Raw genomic sequence first — 15392 nt, 5'->3', positions numbered from 1 at the left:
ATGGACCGCCATAGGGACAGGGGACGCAATGCAATCAAATCTGTAACATGATTTATGCCTAACTCTCTGTGAGTAATCTCATTTGAGGCAGAAACAGGGAGGCATAGTAGTCGTTTCAAATACTTGTTTTCCTCCCGCTGGATGGACAGGGCAATCTGAGGATTATATCCCCATATCCCTGCTCCATACAGGGCAGAGGACATACATCTTGAATTGTAGATGGAGATCATCTCTCGGATTCTACGGCCCCCCAATTTAGAGGCAAATCTGAAGATGCAATTTACATTTCTGGTCATCTTCAGACCAACACAGGATTGCTTGTTTACCCATCTCCCATCTCCTGAAAAAATAATGCCTAAGTAGCAGAAATGTTGGACAGCCTCGAGTTTATCCCCATCTAGAAAGAATGACTTGTTTTTCTTCGTTTTCTTTCCACAGGTCATAGTCATTGTCTTGCCCTTGTTGATTTTGAGCTTTCTACCCTGGATAAAAGTATGGAACTTATTAATTAACTTTTGCAGCCCATTCGCGGTCCTGGAAATCAGGACCGCGTCGTCCGCGTATAAAGGACGGGTATTTGCTTTCCATTGATGATGGGGGCATCAGCATAAGATTCTTGTAAAAATTGGTCAACCTGATTTATAAAAAGGGAGAATAAAAGGGGGGCAAGCACGCACCCTTGTCGGATCCCTCTGCCGATTTTAAAAAAGGGGGTACATTCACCGTCTGTTCCAAATCTAACCTTACTAGAAAGACTACTGTACATTCTGGCCAGGAGGTGAATGATTTCAGGTGGTGCACCCATGGCAAGTAGTGTTGGCCAGAGTAGTGCGTGTTCCACCAAATCAAATGCCGAACTTAGATCGGCAAAGCACATGAACAGGTTCCCTTCCTTAGCTTTTGTGTACTTGCCGATAATAAGTTCCAGGTTCACGCACTGCTCCATAGTTCCTAAAACCCTACAGAACCCGTACTGGATGGGCGAAAGAATATTGTTATCTTCTGCCCAGGACTCTAGTCTCACCAGGAGTACACGACTTAAGATCTTTAATGATGAGTCCAAAAGTGAAATTGGGCGATAATTTCGTGCTTCTGCCCTAGAGCCCTTTTTAAAAAGCGGCACTATGATAGATTGACCTCATGAAGTTGGTAACTTATCTTCAATAGCAGCATTAAAGTAACGGGTCAAAATGGGGGCCCATAGGGTAATCTCGAATTTATAAAAGTCCACAGGGACCCCATCCGGTCCCGGGGCTTTCCCCCCCTTACTCTTCTCGATTGCGTCAATCACCTCGCTTAATGTCACAGAAAACAGTAATTTCTCCCATTTAAAACAGGTTGGTGTGGCAGTTAAAACATTTGAATTAGAAACAGAAATAAAACCAGAGATAAAATCAGAGTTAAAAATCCCTGTGAAGTGTGCTATCCAAGCCTGACAACTGACATGCGAAGTTAATTCAGGAATATTGTCGTTCTTCAAGAACGGGCTATTTACAGTGTCCCAGAAAAGTTTATGATCTTTAGTATCTGCGGCCAGATCTAATTTCGCCCAATCCTCATCCTGCAATTCCTTCTTCCTTGTGGAGAGGGCAGTTTTGTAGTTATGGCGCTCTTCCCTGATCTTACTCGCGTCTCTTGGAGTGGCATCAAGTGATGTTTTCAGCCTTTTTAATGACTGGGCACAATAGTCATCAAACCACACCGCCATAACCTTCCTTGATTTCCGGGCTTTATGCGTCAGGGATTTCTCAATAGTTTTTGTTATAGTTAGGAAGTTGAATAACAAGGTTCGTGGGCATGGTTTCGAGGTCAGGCAATACTCAACTTCTCTACAACAGTTTGTGATCACGTTGGCAACAAATTGAGTGGGGTCAACTTTAATCCATTTCACCCTCATCCCATTTGGTCTTTCTGCTGCAATGTCCTGGATTGGTTGACCATAGATGTTCTTTTTGGTTCCCCAGCCCAGTAGTTCAACGGTTACACTGTTATGATCACTGACCGATTGTTCAATCACCCAGACGTTGATATAAGCTACGGAGCAAGATATCATAATGTGATCAATGAATGATTGACAGTTTCTCCCATGAAATGTCGGACACTTGACATTGTTCGAATTCTTGTTGCATTCTAGGAGGTCCAGGTCATATTTAGCAAGTAGGTTATTTAAAGCACTGCCATAGTTATTGTGCGGGAAATGATTATATACACTTGTTTCCCTTCCTGAGTACTCCTCCCTGTGGCCACATGCCCCCTTGAGGGCATAAATACATGTTTTGATGTTGAAGTCTCCTACCCATAGGATAACAGCTGGTTTGGATGTACTTGATAAGATCACATCAATGGCCCGCTCTATGTCAGAAATAAACATTCCCCGTTTGTGCCCCGCAATGTTGTTATAAAAGTTCACTACTATTAAATCTCTATTTCTGCTGTGGGCCATGCGCAGAACGGAGGCGTGTTCTCCTAGGACAACATGATCACTAACACGAAACTCAGTCAGTGCGGTGGATATCAGGGTCACAAGTCCGCCCTTGGCTCTACCAGCCTGGGATGCCACAGCCTGTACACTAAAAGAAGTATAACCCTCAACATGTACTTCTTCCCTGTCCCAAGTTTCTTGCAGGCAGATTATGTCATAACCCTGTTTAATAAAATCGGCCCATATGGGGGTGTTTACCTTAGAGGCTATCCCAGCTATATTCCACGTAATAGCCCTCAGGTTCTCTTCTACAGCTACTTGGGGTGGATCGATAACTGTTGTGGCTGGTGATGTTATCTGGTTCTCCGGGTGATTTTCACCAGTGCATATGGTAGCATCTATCAAAGTTGGATCGTTAGATTTTGCTACAATGGTGTCTGTTGGTGATTCCTCAACTGTTTTAGCGGCCATCAACCTAAGTTCCTCAGTTATAGATGACTCGTCAGCAAGAGTATCCCCGAGTCAATCATTTTCATCTAAGGAATTAAATATCTGGAATCTATTGGATGTTGGGACTGCATATTGACCATAGATGCTCGTTTCCGGCCCAGGGAAATTAAGGTTATTGAAGTAGTTGGGATTTGATGTTCTGAATAAGTTCAATGGTTGCTGTGGTGTATGTTGGTTATATGGGTCATAAGGAATCAAAGGGTGCCTGATTGATTGCGCTGGTGCCTGCTGTACAGGTGGATGAGGCATATTTATTGCCCTAGGGTGTTTGAAATTCAGCACGGGAATTTTAGATCCCGCCTGATTTCTGTAAAAGTAGTCTAGTGGGAACAGGGTGGTGTTGTAATCATTATCTGATGGGATTGGCGCGGTCAAGATGGAATCTCTGGCCCATTCGGTGGTTTTGTAGTTTATGATTACACAGTCCCCACTTATTTCCTTTTTACTGGGGCCCACCCACCCTACCCTTTGGGTTGAGAGAATCAGGAGTTTGTCAATACCGGGTGCTTTGCGGGGAGCAATATGGCCAGGGCTATTTCCTTACATGTGATAATGGGGTTCTTATTGCTAGTGGAAACTCCCTCTATTGATTTTGGGGGGGGAGAGGGGGCTCTTTGCCAGCACTAGTGAAGCATTAGCTCCCAGGATTGGTGAGTAGAGGTTTGTAAAGTGTTTGTTCCAAACATCTGCAGCAATATTGCTTTCAATGGCGACAATGCCCTCAGAGTTCCCAGTGGCTACTAGGTTCCAAAATGTAGTTTGGTCTTTGTCTTTAGTAGCAGCGAGTAATGCCTCCCATCTCCCCAGCTCGCATTCCCTCTTGGCATTGTTAACAGCTTTTTTATAGGCCGTTCTCTTGGCTTGAGTCTCACTTCTCTGTCCTGGGACATGATCGAGGTAATTAGTGCGAGCTTAGAAGATCTACAATGATAAACCACAAAGCTGGGTTCCTCTTAAGCCTCACATGTCTTACTTCTATATAAAAGTGTTTTTGGGGGCTTCACGTAATTGGCTATGGACTTCTCCATACTTTGCTATGGAGTTTACCTAGTCCATATAAGAGTCTATATTACAAAAATCTCGTAGACTCTTCGTCACCAGCTTATAAATAGACTTCACTGAGTCCTGTGAACGTACCAATGCACTCCAATTAATCCTACGCCTGTTTGTAGCTAGATGAAGCCTACCATCGAGGTGTTCCAATCGTGTGGCTGTGACCCTACTGAGTGGGAGGAACATATCACTAGCACGTTGTGGTTGCTGTCATGCCTTGTTGTGACTGTCATATCAGTAATGAATGACCATAATCTGACATCAACCAATATGTAATCTTTTAAGCTAGTGCTTTGTAGTCTGTTAAAGGTGTGCCTCCCTTGCTTGTGAGATCGAAATCTCCCATTGCATGCACGTACACAATGATTCTAAGTCAGGGCATTTAATTGGAGAGCCAGCGGTGACCATTTGTTTATGTGGCACAGAGTTAGTTCCGGAATGGACCAGACTCTGTCCTCCTCCTGCATAAACTCACTACTGCTTACAACCAAAGGTTCAAACTAGCTTTCAGGTCACCACTATTTATGTATTCCCACTGGTAGGCTTGCCAGGTGGGATGCAAGTAGATCAACTGTCTGTGATTCCTCTCTGTTGCTCATAGGTCTGGAGTAAGTGTTGTAAATACAGACTGTTAAGTCAGGTGGGAATAAAAGGGGCACACACAAAATGCCACTTGATATTGCCTCAACCTATTCCACAGTGCAACCAAGGTGAGTTCTAACCCATGTCATTAGGTCTCCAGATGGTCTGCCCCAGCACTTGGTTGATGCCTCTGTACTAAGCGAAACATAACCTGTTTACTGCGCTTTTGTAGTTAGCCAGCTTTCTTGAAAGAGACAGACATCGAACTGAACAAGGAAAAGGCCCCAATCTGTGCAACCTAATTTGGCATTTAAGGCGGCAACATTCCATGATATGACCCTTATTATTATTATTATTATTATTATTATTATTATTATTAGCTAGCTTGTAAAGGTCCTGTTACTCCAATGGAGTGTCCCCGCGCTTGAACATCAAATGAAAACCCAGCAACAGTTATGACCTAGCGACCTTCCTGCGCATAGGACTGACAAAACAATAGAAGGCAGGAATATTACTTCCATCCACCAGACGGGTTTCGGAAGAGGCAAGTTTTTAAAATTTTCAGGGACAGAGACTCCGACACGCAGGTCCTAACATCCGCAGGCAGGTCATTTCATGCCTTAGCTGCCAGGAAGCCAAAAGATCTCCCTCCAGCTTGAACCTTCCTCACTCTGGGCACAATCACCCTAGCAGAGCCAAGCGATCTCAGATCCTGTGCTGGCCGATAAGCTGTAAGAAGGGGGACCTGGAATCGTGACCCCTTCTGACTAAGGATCCTATGACCAAAGCATAAGGCCTTAAAAGTAACTCTGGCCTGAATTGGGAGCCAATGAAGTTTCTTCAAAGCTTCCCCCAACGAGACCCGCCTAGGGATGTTCAAGATCAGGCGAGCTGCAGCATTTTGGACCTTCTCCAAGATGTTCCAATTTAGCAGTCACCCCTAGGTAATATATGTTACAGTAATCAAGGTGAGATGTAACAAGAGCCTGTACAATAGTTCTTTTAACGTCAAGGGGGGGAGGTCAAAGATTTTGCGTAGCATTTTAAGAATGCCAAAGCAGGCTCCGGCCACAGCGTTTATTTGCTCAGACAAGGACAGATTTTCATTGAACCATACTCCCAGATTCTTCACCTTTGCTTTTGGTGCCAGAGTAGGCCCTAGTTCCTCAGGCCACCAATGCTGTGACCAGAGAGAGGGCTGTTTTCCAACAACCATCACCTCTGTCTTCCCTGCATTCAGCTGGAGGCAGCTGTATCTCATCCCGTACGCAAGCTCCCCCAAGAAGACCTTAAAATCAGATGCCATTCCAGACTCCTTTTTCTCCAGGGTCACAACCAGCTGAGTGTCATCAGCATATGACACCAGCTTTATCCCATGCCTCAATACAATATCTGCCAGAGGGCGCATATACATATTAAACAGGGTGGGGCTAAGAGCCGAACCCTGCGGCACCCCCTGCGACAGAGGACAGACTCTGGAATTGAATGGATGTTTCAGAACCTGGAAGGATCTGTTCTGCAAGAAGTTTTTCATCCATTCCCATGTGCCGCCATCGACCCCGGCCTCCCACAGACTCTCAAGCAGGAGGCTGTGGGACACCGTGTCGTATGCAGCACTCAGGTCCAGAAGGATCATAGCAATGGTCCTTCCTTCATCTGCAGCAATTCTGCTGCCATGAGAAGGGCCGACTTTGTGCTATGGATTCGCCTAAAGCCAGACTGGGTATCGTGAAGAACCCATTTCTTCCAGAAACATAGGCAGTTGTCCATTAAGATGTTTCTCTGCAATTTTTGCTACATAGGGGAGCAGAGAGTCGGTCTCAGATTTTCAGGGAGAGCGGGATCCAAAGATGGTTTATTCAGCAAAATCCATCTCTAGTCCAACTTGTTCATCAGTGTATGAATAGGAATGAACAAATCCCTATTTATTAGAGAGGTCATAGAACATAGTGAGACATTAAAGGTAATAGAGTGCACGATGAGAGGGAGATGACCCAGCAATATAGGCCATGGAACATAATTAACCAGGGCCATAGTTAACTTGAAGAATATAGGGAGATCTTAACTACAATAAAGGAAGTAATGAAGTATTTATAATTTCACAGTAATTTAGGCGAACACAAAGGTTGGTAATGAATTGTAGAATCAAGTAAGTAAAAAGATGCACTGTCGCAACAGTGAAACGCGTTCTGTAGTATTGGATGACTATTTGCTGCTTTTTTGATGCTGTAGAAGGATTGCTACCCCATCAGCGACGAAGTAGCCAGCAGATTCTAATCTAGTCCTAAACCTCAGAAACCAGTTTAATGTTTGGTTTCTGGGAACTACTCTAAATCCTCCTGCGCAGATCCCAAAAGGGCAATTCTGAACTCAATCCAAAATTCTGCAACTGGCAGTGTGGGCTAAGAACAAGGGCGCACTGGTGTAATATCAGGACAATTCTATTAGCAAACTCTCACACTCAACTTTAAGTGGTCACACTGCCCCAGGATCACGTTCATGCAAAATCCAATTTTAGAAGAAAAGGAGCATGTCAAAGTCCATCCTTGATTTGTCTTTCCAAAATTTCAAGAATAATACTGTTCATTCCTTAATTATTAAGGAATGAACAGTATTATTCTTTGAATTTTGGAAAGACAAATTGAGGATGGACTTTGACATGTTCCTTTTCTTGTAAAATTCAGTTCTGAACACAAGCCTGGATAAAGCTTTCTTTCTCCTAAAAGGCTAATGCCAACCAGCCAAATGCTGGAGCACTTTCTTAAGTACTACAGTGTGATGGTTGCTTAGGTCCAGAAGTGTCTTGGACTAAGGGAATCCTCATGCGAGTGGTCTCCAATGTCAATCTCTACATTAGGTCTGTGGAGACCAATTTCACAGAGCATTTGAGTCAGTAGCTGGAAAATCAGTCCAAGCCTACCCATGTCCTTCTATCATGAGTCTCTACCTTGTGATGGTGGTGCACACTTTCAACTTCACACAAGGGTGTGCCTATCACTAGGCACAGTTGCAATGAACAGTCACAAATACATCTTTAGAGTGTGTGGAGGACACATAGGGCCTGGCCTGGTTTAGATCTTGGTGGTAGGGTTATTCAGTCAATGGGATTCTTATTTCGGCAGATGGGATATCCATCACCGTTGTGACGGAGTAACGCTTCCGCCAAGATCTAAATCAGGCCCTTACTCTGGGGAATCCTCATTGTTGTGTGTGGCAGGGTTTTCATACAATAATAATGCATGTTTCATGAAAGACAGACCTGGTTCCGTGTAAACATGACTGCTTTTAATACTAAAGAATCAGGGGCATAACAAACACCCCCGCAGCCCCCGCGGTGCGGGGGCCCCAGTCTTCAGTACCTTAAGGGGGCCCCCTCAGCTCATTTGTAGAGAGCTGTGTGTATCTTGCTCTAAAGCAGCTGCAGTGTGCAGCCTGCTCTGAGCTCCTCTGGTTGAGCCAGGATTGAAGCGAAACAAAGTAACAAGTTACATTGTTTCTCTTCAGTCAGAGCCAGGCCCTGAAAAAGGATGGAGTTGGAGGCGCCTCAGAGAGAGCATTCTCCACAGGGCACTGCTCCTCTGAGAAGGGACAAGGAAGCACAATTCTGACTCGGACAGCAGAATGTTTCCAGCTCCAGGGACATGATCTGCTATGACGCATTGGAAGGTAAACAAGCATTTGCAATGCAATTGGTCTCTCATTTGTGAGAGTTAGAGCTATTGACGTTGTAAAGGACAATATATTTTACCTATGCGTTTTTTGTTTGGAGTGGAGTGAATGTGTGTGGTGTCAAGTGGTCATATGTGGTTTGGATTGGAATTCTTAGTTGTATAATTGTGTTGTGTGGATTGTATTGTATTGTAATTGCATTTACATAGCGCTACCTACCCCTGACGAGAAGTCGAAGCGCTTTTTCTGCGAGTAGCACGCTACCCCGGAACCCATAGGGATTAGTGTTGAATTAGTATAGTGAAATATGGAAGTAATTTGAGTGGTGGATAGGTTAGTCAGTTATTTGGATTGAGAAGGATAGCGGAAGGAAAGAAGAGGGAAAAAAGGTTTGTATTCATACAGCGCTTGTTACCCCAGATGGGGTGTTGAAGCACTTTTTTGGCGAATAGCATGCTACTGCGGAACCCACAAAGGATTAGTGTTGAATTAGTATAGTGAAATATGAAAGTCATTTGAGTGGTGGATATGTTAGTCAGTTATTTGGATTGAGATGGGAAGGGGAGGGATAGAAGAGGGAAAAAGGTTTGCATTTATATAGCACGTGTTACCCCTGATTAGGTGTTGAAGTGCTTTTTTGGCGAGTAGCACGCTACTCCGGAACCTATAAATAATTAGTGTTGAAAATTACAGAAGCAGATGCAAACCGTACTTGGCAAAGAAAGGGAGCTCCACCCCGCAAGATGGGGCTTGTTTCAGAATGCGCCCTTTCCGCGTATTGTGAGTCCATGACGTCGTATCAAGAAGCGGCCATATAGGACAGCAGTGGCACAGCAAGTGTGCTATATGCCCTAGGACCTAGCCTAATGCATGTGAGGAAAAGAAAACCACTGATCACGGGTTGGATAGTAAATTACAGCGAGAATCATAATTCAGGCCCCTCTCCCCGGCTTTGGGTCCCGGCGCCACTGCACCTGCTGTCCTACTGATAGCCATGCCTCAGTAAGGTGCATGACATGAGGAATACGTCACAGCAATTTGATTCCTGTGGTACTCAGAACAAGCGCCTTGGGGTTTTTAAATAAGACGAGAGATCATTACTCAACTCAATAGCAGCCCTCTTATCGGCAGCAAAAGGATGAAAGGTTAGGATGACCTATGGCGAAAACATATTTCTATAGACAGCACTAAACCCACAATCGCAGAATACCTGCAGTGTATCGCCACAAAGGGAGACCTAACTAGACCTACAGAGGGCCAAACAGGAGTGTATGGTCGAAATGAGTGACTTCAATCAACAGCTTGTTCTATACCTGGGATTCTAAGGTACACTTCAGCCTGTGGGTATAAACTGTTCCTAGTTCCAGATATTTGCTGTCAAGATTCCAGACTGCCAGTAAAGTCCCTGGATCCGGGCCACACAGCTGACAAGTCGCTGGGCACTAAGCAGTCTGAGGTATCAATAGGGGGACTCTGACTTGTGAACCAGGACTCTCTCCCCACACACAGACCAACAGAATCGGATGTGTGCTGTGAAATAATGTGGCATGGTGTGCAGTGTAATTATGTGGATAGTAATTATGTCGTATTGAGTGTACTGGAATAATGTGGAGTGGGATTGTGTGTCATGAAGTGGGATTGTGTGTCTTGGAGTGAGATTATCTGGAATGGTATTTTGTGCTGTGGAGTGGCATTAAGTGGAGTTTACTTATGTGGTGTGCTGTTAAATATTGTAAATGATGTGGAATTTTGTGGTGTAGATTGAATATATGTGGTGTGTTGTGTAATTGTGTTGTTGGTTTGAATTATGTAGTTTGTTGTTTAATTATGTGGTGTTGAATGGAAATTTGTAGAGTTCAATTGTGTGATGTGGAAGTGTGTGCTGTTGAGTGAACATTATGTTGAGTGGTATTATGAGGCATGGTGTGAAGTGTAGTTATGTGGAATGTTGCTACGTGGCATAGACTGGATTTATGTGGAGTATATTTATGCTATATGGAGTAGAGCATAATTCTGTGGAGGTTAATTATGTGGTGTTGAGTGGTATTATGTGGAGTGTAATTATGTTGTGTGATGAATTGTGTGGGAATGAACTGTGGAATTGTGTGATGTGTGGAATTATGTGGCATGGTGGAGTGTATAATTGTACAGAGTGGAATTATGCAGCATGTTGTATTTTGTGGAGGGTAATTATGTTGATTGGAGTTGAGTGTAAATATGTTGTGTGAAGTATAATTATATAGGTTGAAGTGGAATTATATGTAGTTGAATTTTGTGGAGTGTAATTATGTGGTTTGGAGTGGTATTAAGTTGTGTGGAATGTTATTATGTGATGTGGAATTATGTGGTATGGAGTGAAGCAGAAATATGTGTCTTCAAATTTTTAGGATTCTATTGATGTGGTATGGAATGTTGTAGGGTTACATTATTTATAGTTGAATTGTGTGGCATGGAATTATGAGATGTGAAAATGTGCTGTGTGTGGTAGAATTAGGTGCGTGAGTTTGAAAAAGCTGTGCATGCTAAGGTTTTATGTCATGGGGTATAAAGTTGACGGTTGATTATTTTCTTTGTAAAAATAATATGGGCTGTTTCTTTACATTCCGGTACATTTCTGAACAATTTGTTGAGCTAAATTGTATTGTTTCATTGTGTGCGCATGCAGGGAAGAACGAGTGTCTTGCAGACATGCAAAAAATCATCGTACGTTTCAGTATTAACTTCCACACTTCTAAGCAGTAATTCCAATCCTAGAACGAGTTACCTGTTTGCTTTACAACAACAGTTATTAAAACACCTAAGTGCTTTGCCAGCCTGTATAAGTAGCAAAGGTTTTAAAGGGTTGTTTTCGTGCAAGGTATTGCTTTCCCCAGTTCATGGAAGGGATAAAAAACATCTCCAGATAATAATAGGGTTGACAGGATGGTGCGATAGCAGACTATCGATATGTGTGGATCTGGTGAGGACTGCTGGCAGCAAGTGCTTGATACGCTATTTGCATAAGAAAATGCTATATATTTTTTTCGTTATCCTCCATTAGTTATTAGTGGGGAAAGGGGAAGAGAAGCGTTCACCGACAGCATTCGGTTAGTCTTAGGGAGACACACAATGCTGTGGTCTGTGGTAGATGCCGCCCAGAAGGCATAGGTATATGTATCAGGAGCTGCCAATGAAAGGAAGTGGAAATGCGCTTTAGACGTTGCTGGTATTGATGGCTACTGTGCGGTTGCAGACTTCACTGGGCTGACAGTGGGTGGGCAAATGCTACGTTGTCACTGTTGGTTTAATTACATGAATCGGGCATTCTCTATGGTGTTTGTCCTTGTGGTACTTGCTGACTGGTGCTACATATGGGATCAGGTTTGCCTTTGACAGGAGGTATGGTTTAGTGGGGTACATAGTATAAATTAATGTTGGCGTGAGGAAACAACAATCAGACCCTTTGTACATTTAATATTATTGTGTGCATCATGCAGAGGATGAAAAGTAGCAGTAACGGCTTTGCTGTAGAGGCTAGCAGGAAGAACTGTTTTGGGGTGGTCAGTTGAAGAGATTGTTTAACATGTTTTAAACTACCACAGTGGCATTGGGGAGGGCAGCAGCTAAAAAGGCTCTGTCTTTACAGGTTGGCAGTGGTCAGATAGGGACCGGCCATCAGTCTTTCTGTCGGTGGTGGTCAGAGGAGCAGTAGGCTGCATTCACTGGTTCGCAGTGACATCTGAGGGGTAGTTTCAACGGCGGGCGGAAAAGCATAACTGCGGGTTTTGTAGGGGTGAGAGTAGAGTGTAATGGATGTGTTAGTAGCAGTGTCTGTGTTTGGAGGTGGTTAACTGAGTGGGCTTCACTTGGAGGTGGGTCATCAAGTAGAAGGAGGTGTTTGGTGGGCTGGCTGGAGGAAGTGTTATGTAACTTTGCTGGAGGGCGCAGCAGCAGTATTTACTGATGTATGTAAATTGCCCGATGAGAGGGCGGATGTAACCAATGGAGGAACCAGAATCCTTTTTTTATGGCTGGGTGAGCTCCTGCAGTATGGCAGGATGCTGGCCTCAGAGCTCTTTACTGGCGTGGAGAATGGGCGGCCCCAACATGTACTTTGCAGGGGGGCCCCGCAAGTTTTGTTACACCACTGTGACTTGCACTGCCTTTCGTTACTCTAGGTTTACTAAGCCTTGCCGGGCAATGCAAGGTGGCTTTGCGTGGTTTAATAAATCTGAATTAAGGGCTTGTGCTGCCTTGCTGCACCTTGTGTGACAATTAGTAAATCTGGGTCCGGTCCTACATCATAGCACTTGTGCTTACTGGGAAATACTTGCAACAAAATGATTTATATGAAAGGTAGTACATGTTTGGTGATCTTCATTGTTATCTAACTTGGGCTGGCAGTCTCTTGACTTGACATATGCACTCACACAGTCTGTCATAGGGCACTTCATGAAGATTGGCTATGATTTGACAACGTCATAGCTAACAGTGAAAATTAAGTTGGCATAGAATTATGTTGTAAGCATTATAGGCCCTAGCAAGTGGTTTCTTAGAGCTGATTTACAAAACATGAATGCACTTATAATTCGTAAGGCTTTTCATTATGGTTTTTGTAGATTTTCTCATGTTTTTAGATTTCACTGCATAGTCTTGTTTCCTGTAATGTTGTTCATGCGGTCGACATTCCACCTCTTTACGGTTGGGAGGAATATGGAACAGCACGTGGAATGTTTATTGACCTCATGGGCATTCCTACAAGATCCTGGCTCCCATTTGTGAATGTAATGTAGCAAATACCATGAATGTGAATATCCACAAAGTTCTGACTTGTGCCAACATTCCAAATGAGTATCTCCCTCCCACACCTAACCCACCCCCTGGGGGAAAAACATTCCCTATGTCTTTCTTGTACATACAATGTGTGAAATTCCCCAGCTGGTGGATCTGTGTCAGTTGTAATGCCCTGTGTCCATAGAAATCCAAAGATTCTGATCTTGACTCTGAATCTGCTACATATTTTGCCCAACGAAGCATAATCTGGGAGTGGAATAGGTTTTGCGCATCAGGGCATATGCTGGGCTCTTGGAGAAATGGTGGAGCAATTCAACTTGTGCACATTAACACATGGGACTCTTGGACAGTGCTTGCAAAAAGGGCAAATAAAAGACGTAATATTACACTGACTTGGCTGTTTTTTTTCTTTACAGGGTGATGAGGCTGAAAGTTTTTTTATTGTAGAATCTGGAGAAGTGAGAATAGTCATGACAAGGAAGGTAAAAAATAACTAATTACTTTAAGAATTTTGGAGAATGATGGCTATTTTAAAAGGTGCCTTAATTTGTCAAACCACAAAACATCTCTCTAGTCAGATTATAACCTTTGTGTAGATTGGCAGGTTGACAGCAGAGTATCCACCACATATGTTCTTGGAGCATTGCCATTCTTAAAATGATAATATTGGATGGAACACTGTAAAAAGCTTTATCAGCATATATCAATGTGCCCAATTTTCATTGAACGTATGAAAAGTAAAAGCCCTTTTAAGGGTTCTTTCTGACATTTGACTTGATATGTTACCAAAAGTGTCTCCTCAAACTGTGACTAAAGAAACTGCAGTCTGTTTTTTAAGGCAGGGATTCTAAACATAGAATTAGAGTAAAGCGAGCTCAATGATTTTACTTTAAATTATTGGCTATCAGTGGCGTCACTAGGGTTGGTGTCACCCGGTGCGGGTAACTCATGGTGTCACCCCCTCACGACTTACCGCATGGACCATCTCACCATCTGCTGCACCATCTCTCCCTCTGTCCGCACCATCTCTCCCTCTGTCCGCACCATCTCTCCCTCTGTCCGCACCATCTCTCCCTCTGCCTGCACCATATCTCCCTCTGCCTGCACCAGCTCTCCCTCCGCCTGCACCAGCTCTCCCTCCGCCTGCACCAGCTCTCCCTCCGCCTGCACCAGCTCTCCCTCCACCTGCACCAGCTCTCCCTCCGCCTGCACCAGCTCTCCCTCTGCTTGCACCAGCTCTCCCTCTGCTTGCACCATCTCTCCCTCTGCCTGCACAATTTCCCCTCTGCCTGCACCATTTCCCCTCTGCCTGCACCATATCTCCCTCTGTCCGCACCATCTCCCCTCCGCCTGCACCATTTCCCCTCCGCCTGCACCATTTCCCCTCTTCCCCTCCGCCTGCACCATCTCTCCCTCTGCCTGCACCATTTCCCCTCTGCCTGCACTATTTCCCCTCTGCCCGCACCATCTCTCCCTCTGTCTGCACCATCTCTCCCTCTGTCCACACCATCTCCCCTCCGCCTGCACCATCTCCCCTCCGCCTGCACCGTCTCTCCCTCTGCCTGCACCATCTCTACCTCTGCCTGGACCATTTCCCCTCCACCTGCACCATTTTCCCTCCGCCTGCACCATCTCTCCCTCTGTCTGCACCATCTCCCCCCTGCCTGCACCATCTCCCCCTTGCCTGCACCATCTCTCCCTCTGCCTGCACCATCTCTCCCTCTGCCTGCACCAAAATACCCCCCTGCCTGCACCATCTCCCCCCCTGCCTGCACCATCTCCCCTCCGCCTGCACCATCCCCCCTGCCTGTACTATCTCCCCCCCTTCCTGCACCATCTCACCCTCTGCCTGCACCATCTCTCCCTCTACCTGCACCATCTCTCCCTCTGCCTGCACCATCTCCCCTACAACTGCACCATCTCCCCTCCGACTGCAACATCTCCCCTCCGCCTGCAACATCTCCCCTCCGCCTGCAACATCTCCCCTCCGCCTGCACCGTTTCCCCTCCGCCTGCACCGTCTCACCCCCTGCACTATCTCCCTCTCAGCCTGCACCATCTCCCTCTCTGCCTGCACCATCTCCCTCCCTGCACTATCTCCCTCTCTGCCTGCACCATCCCCCCTCCCCCGCCTGCTGCTCTTTTAGCCCTTTCCTCGTCGCCTTTCCCCCCCCCCCCCCCCCCCCCCCATGGTTTCTCCCACAGTTTTTGGCTCTTCTCAAAGTGACTGAAATAAACTCATGAAATGCGCTTTGAAATTGAGTGGAAAAGTTTGGTGTCATCCGGTGCGGCCCGCAACCCCCTAGTGACGCCACTGGGTCCCATTCCCCAAGATCCCAGCAGCACAACCTTGCACTTACTTCTCCACTCCCCTTTAAAATAGC

General features: G+C 45.2%; 1 protein-coding gene across 1 annotated transcript in view; it reads left to right on the top strand.

Annotated features, from left to right (window-relative positions):
* The window catches only part of PRKAR2B (protein kinase cAMP-dependent type II regulatory subunit beta), a 425732-nt gene that overhangs the window by 376470 nt on the left and 33870 nt on the right, over positions 1-15392 (top strand). Inside the window, exon 9 of the mRNA XM_078657005.1 lies at positions 13426-13491. Within this exon, the coding sequence (XP_078513131.1) occupies positions 13426-13491 (66 nt within the window). The remainder of the gene's footprint in view (positions 1-13425; positions 13492-15392) is intronic.

This window comes from Lissotriton helveticus, chromosome 1_1, assembly GCF_964261635.1.
Source record: "Lissotriton helveticus chromosome 1_1, aLisHel1.1, whole genome shotgun sequence".
NCBI classification, from domain to species: Eukaryota; Metazoa; Chordata; class Amphibia; order Caudata; family Salamandridae; genus Lissotriton; species Lissotriton helveticus.
This window is presented reverse-complemented; position numbering and strand designations above follow the sequence as displayed.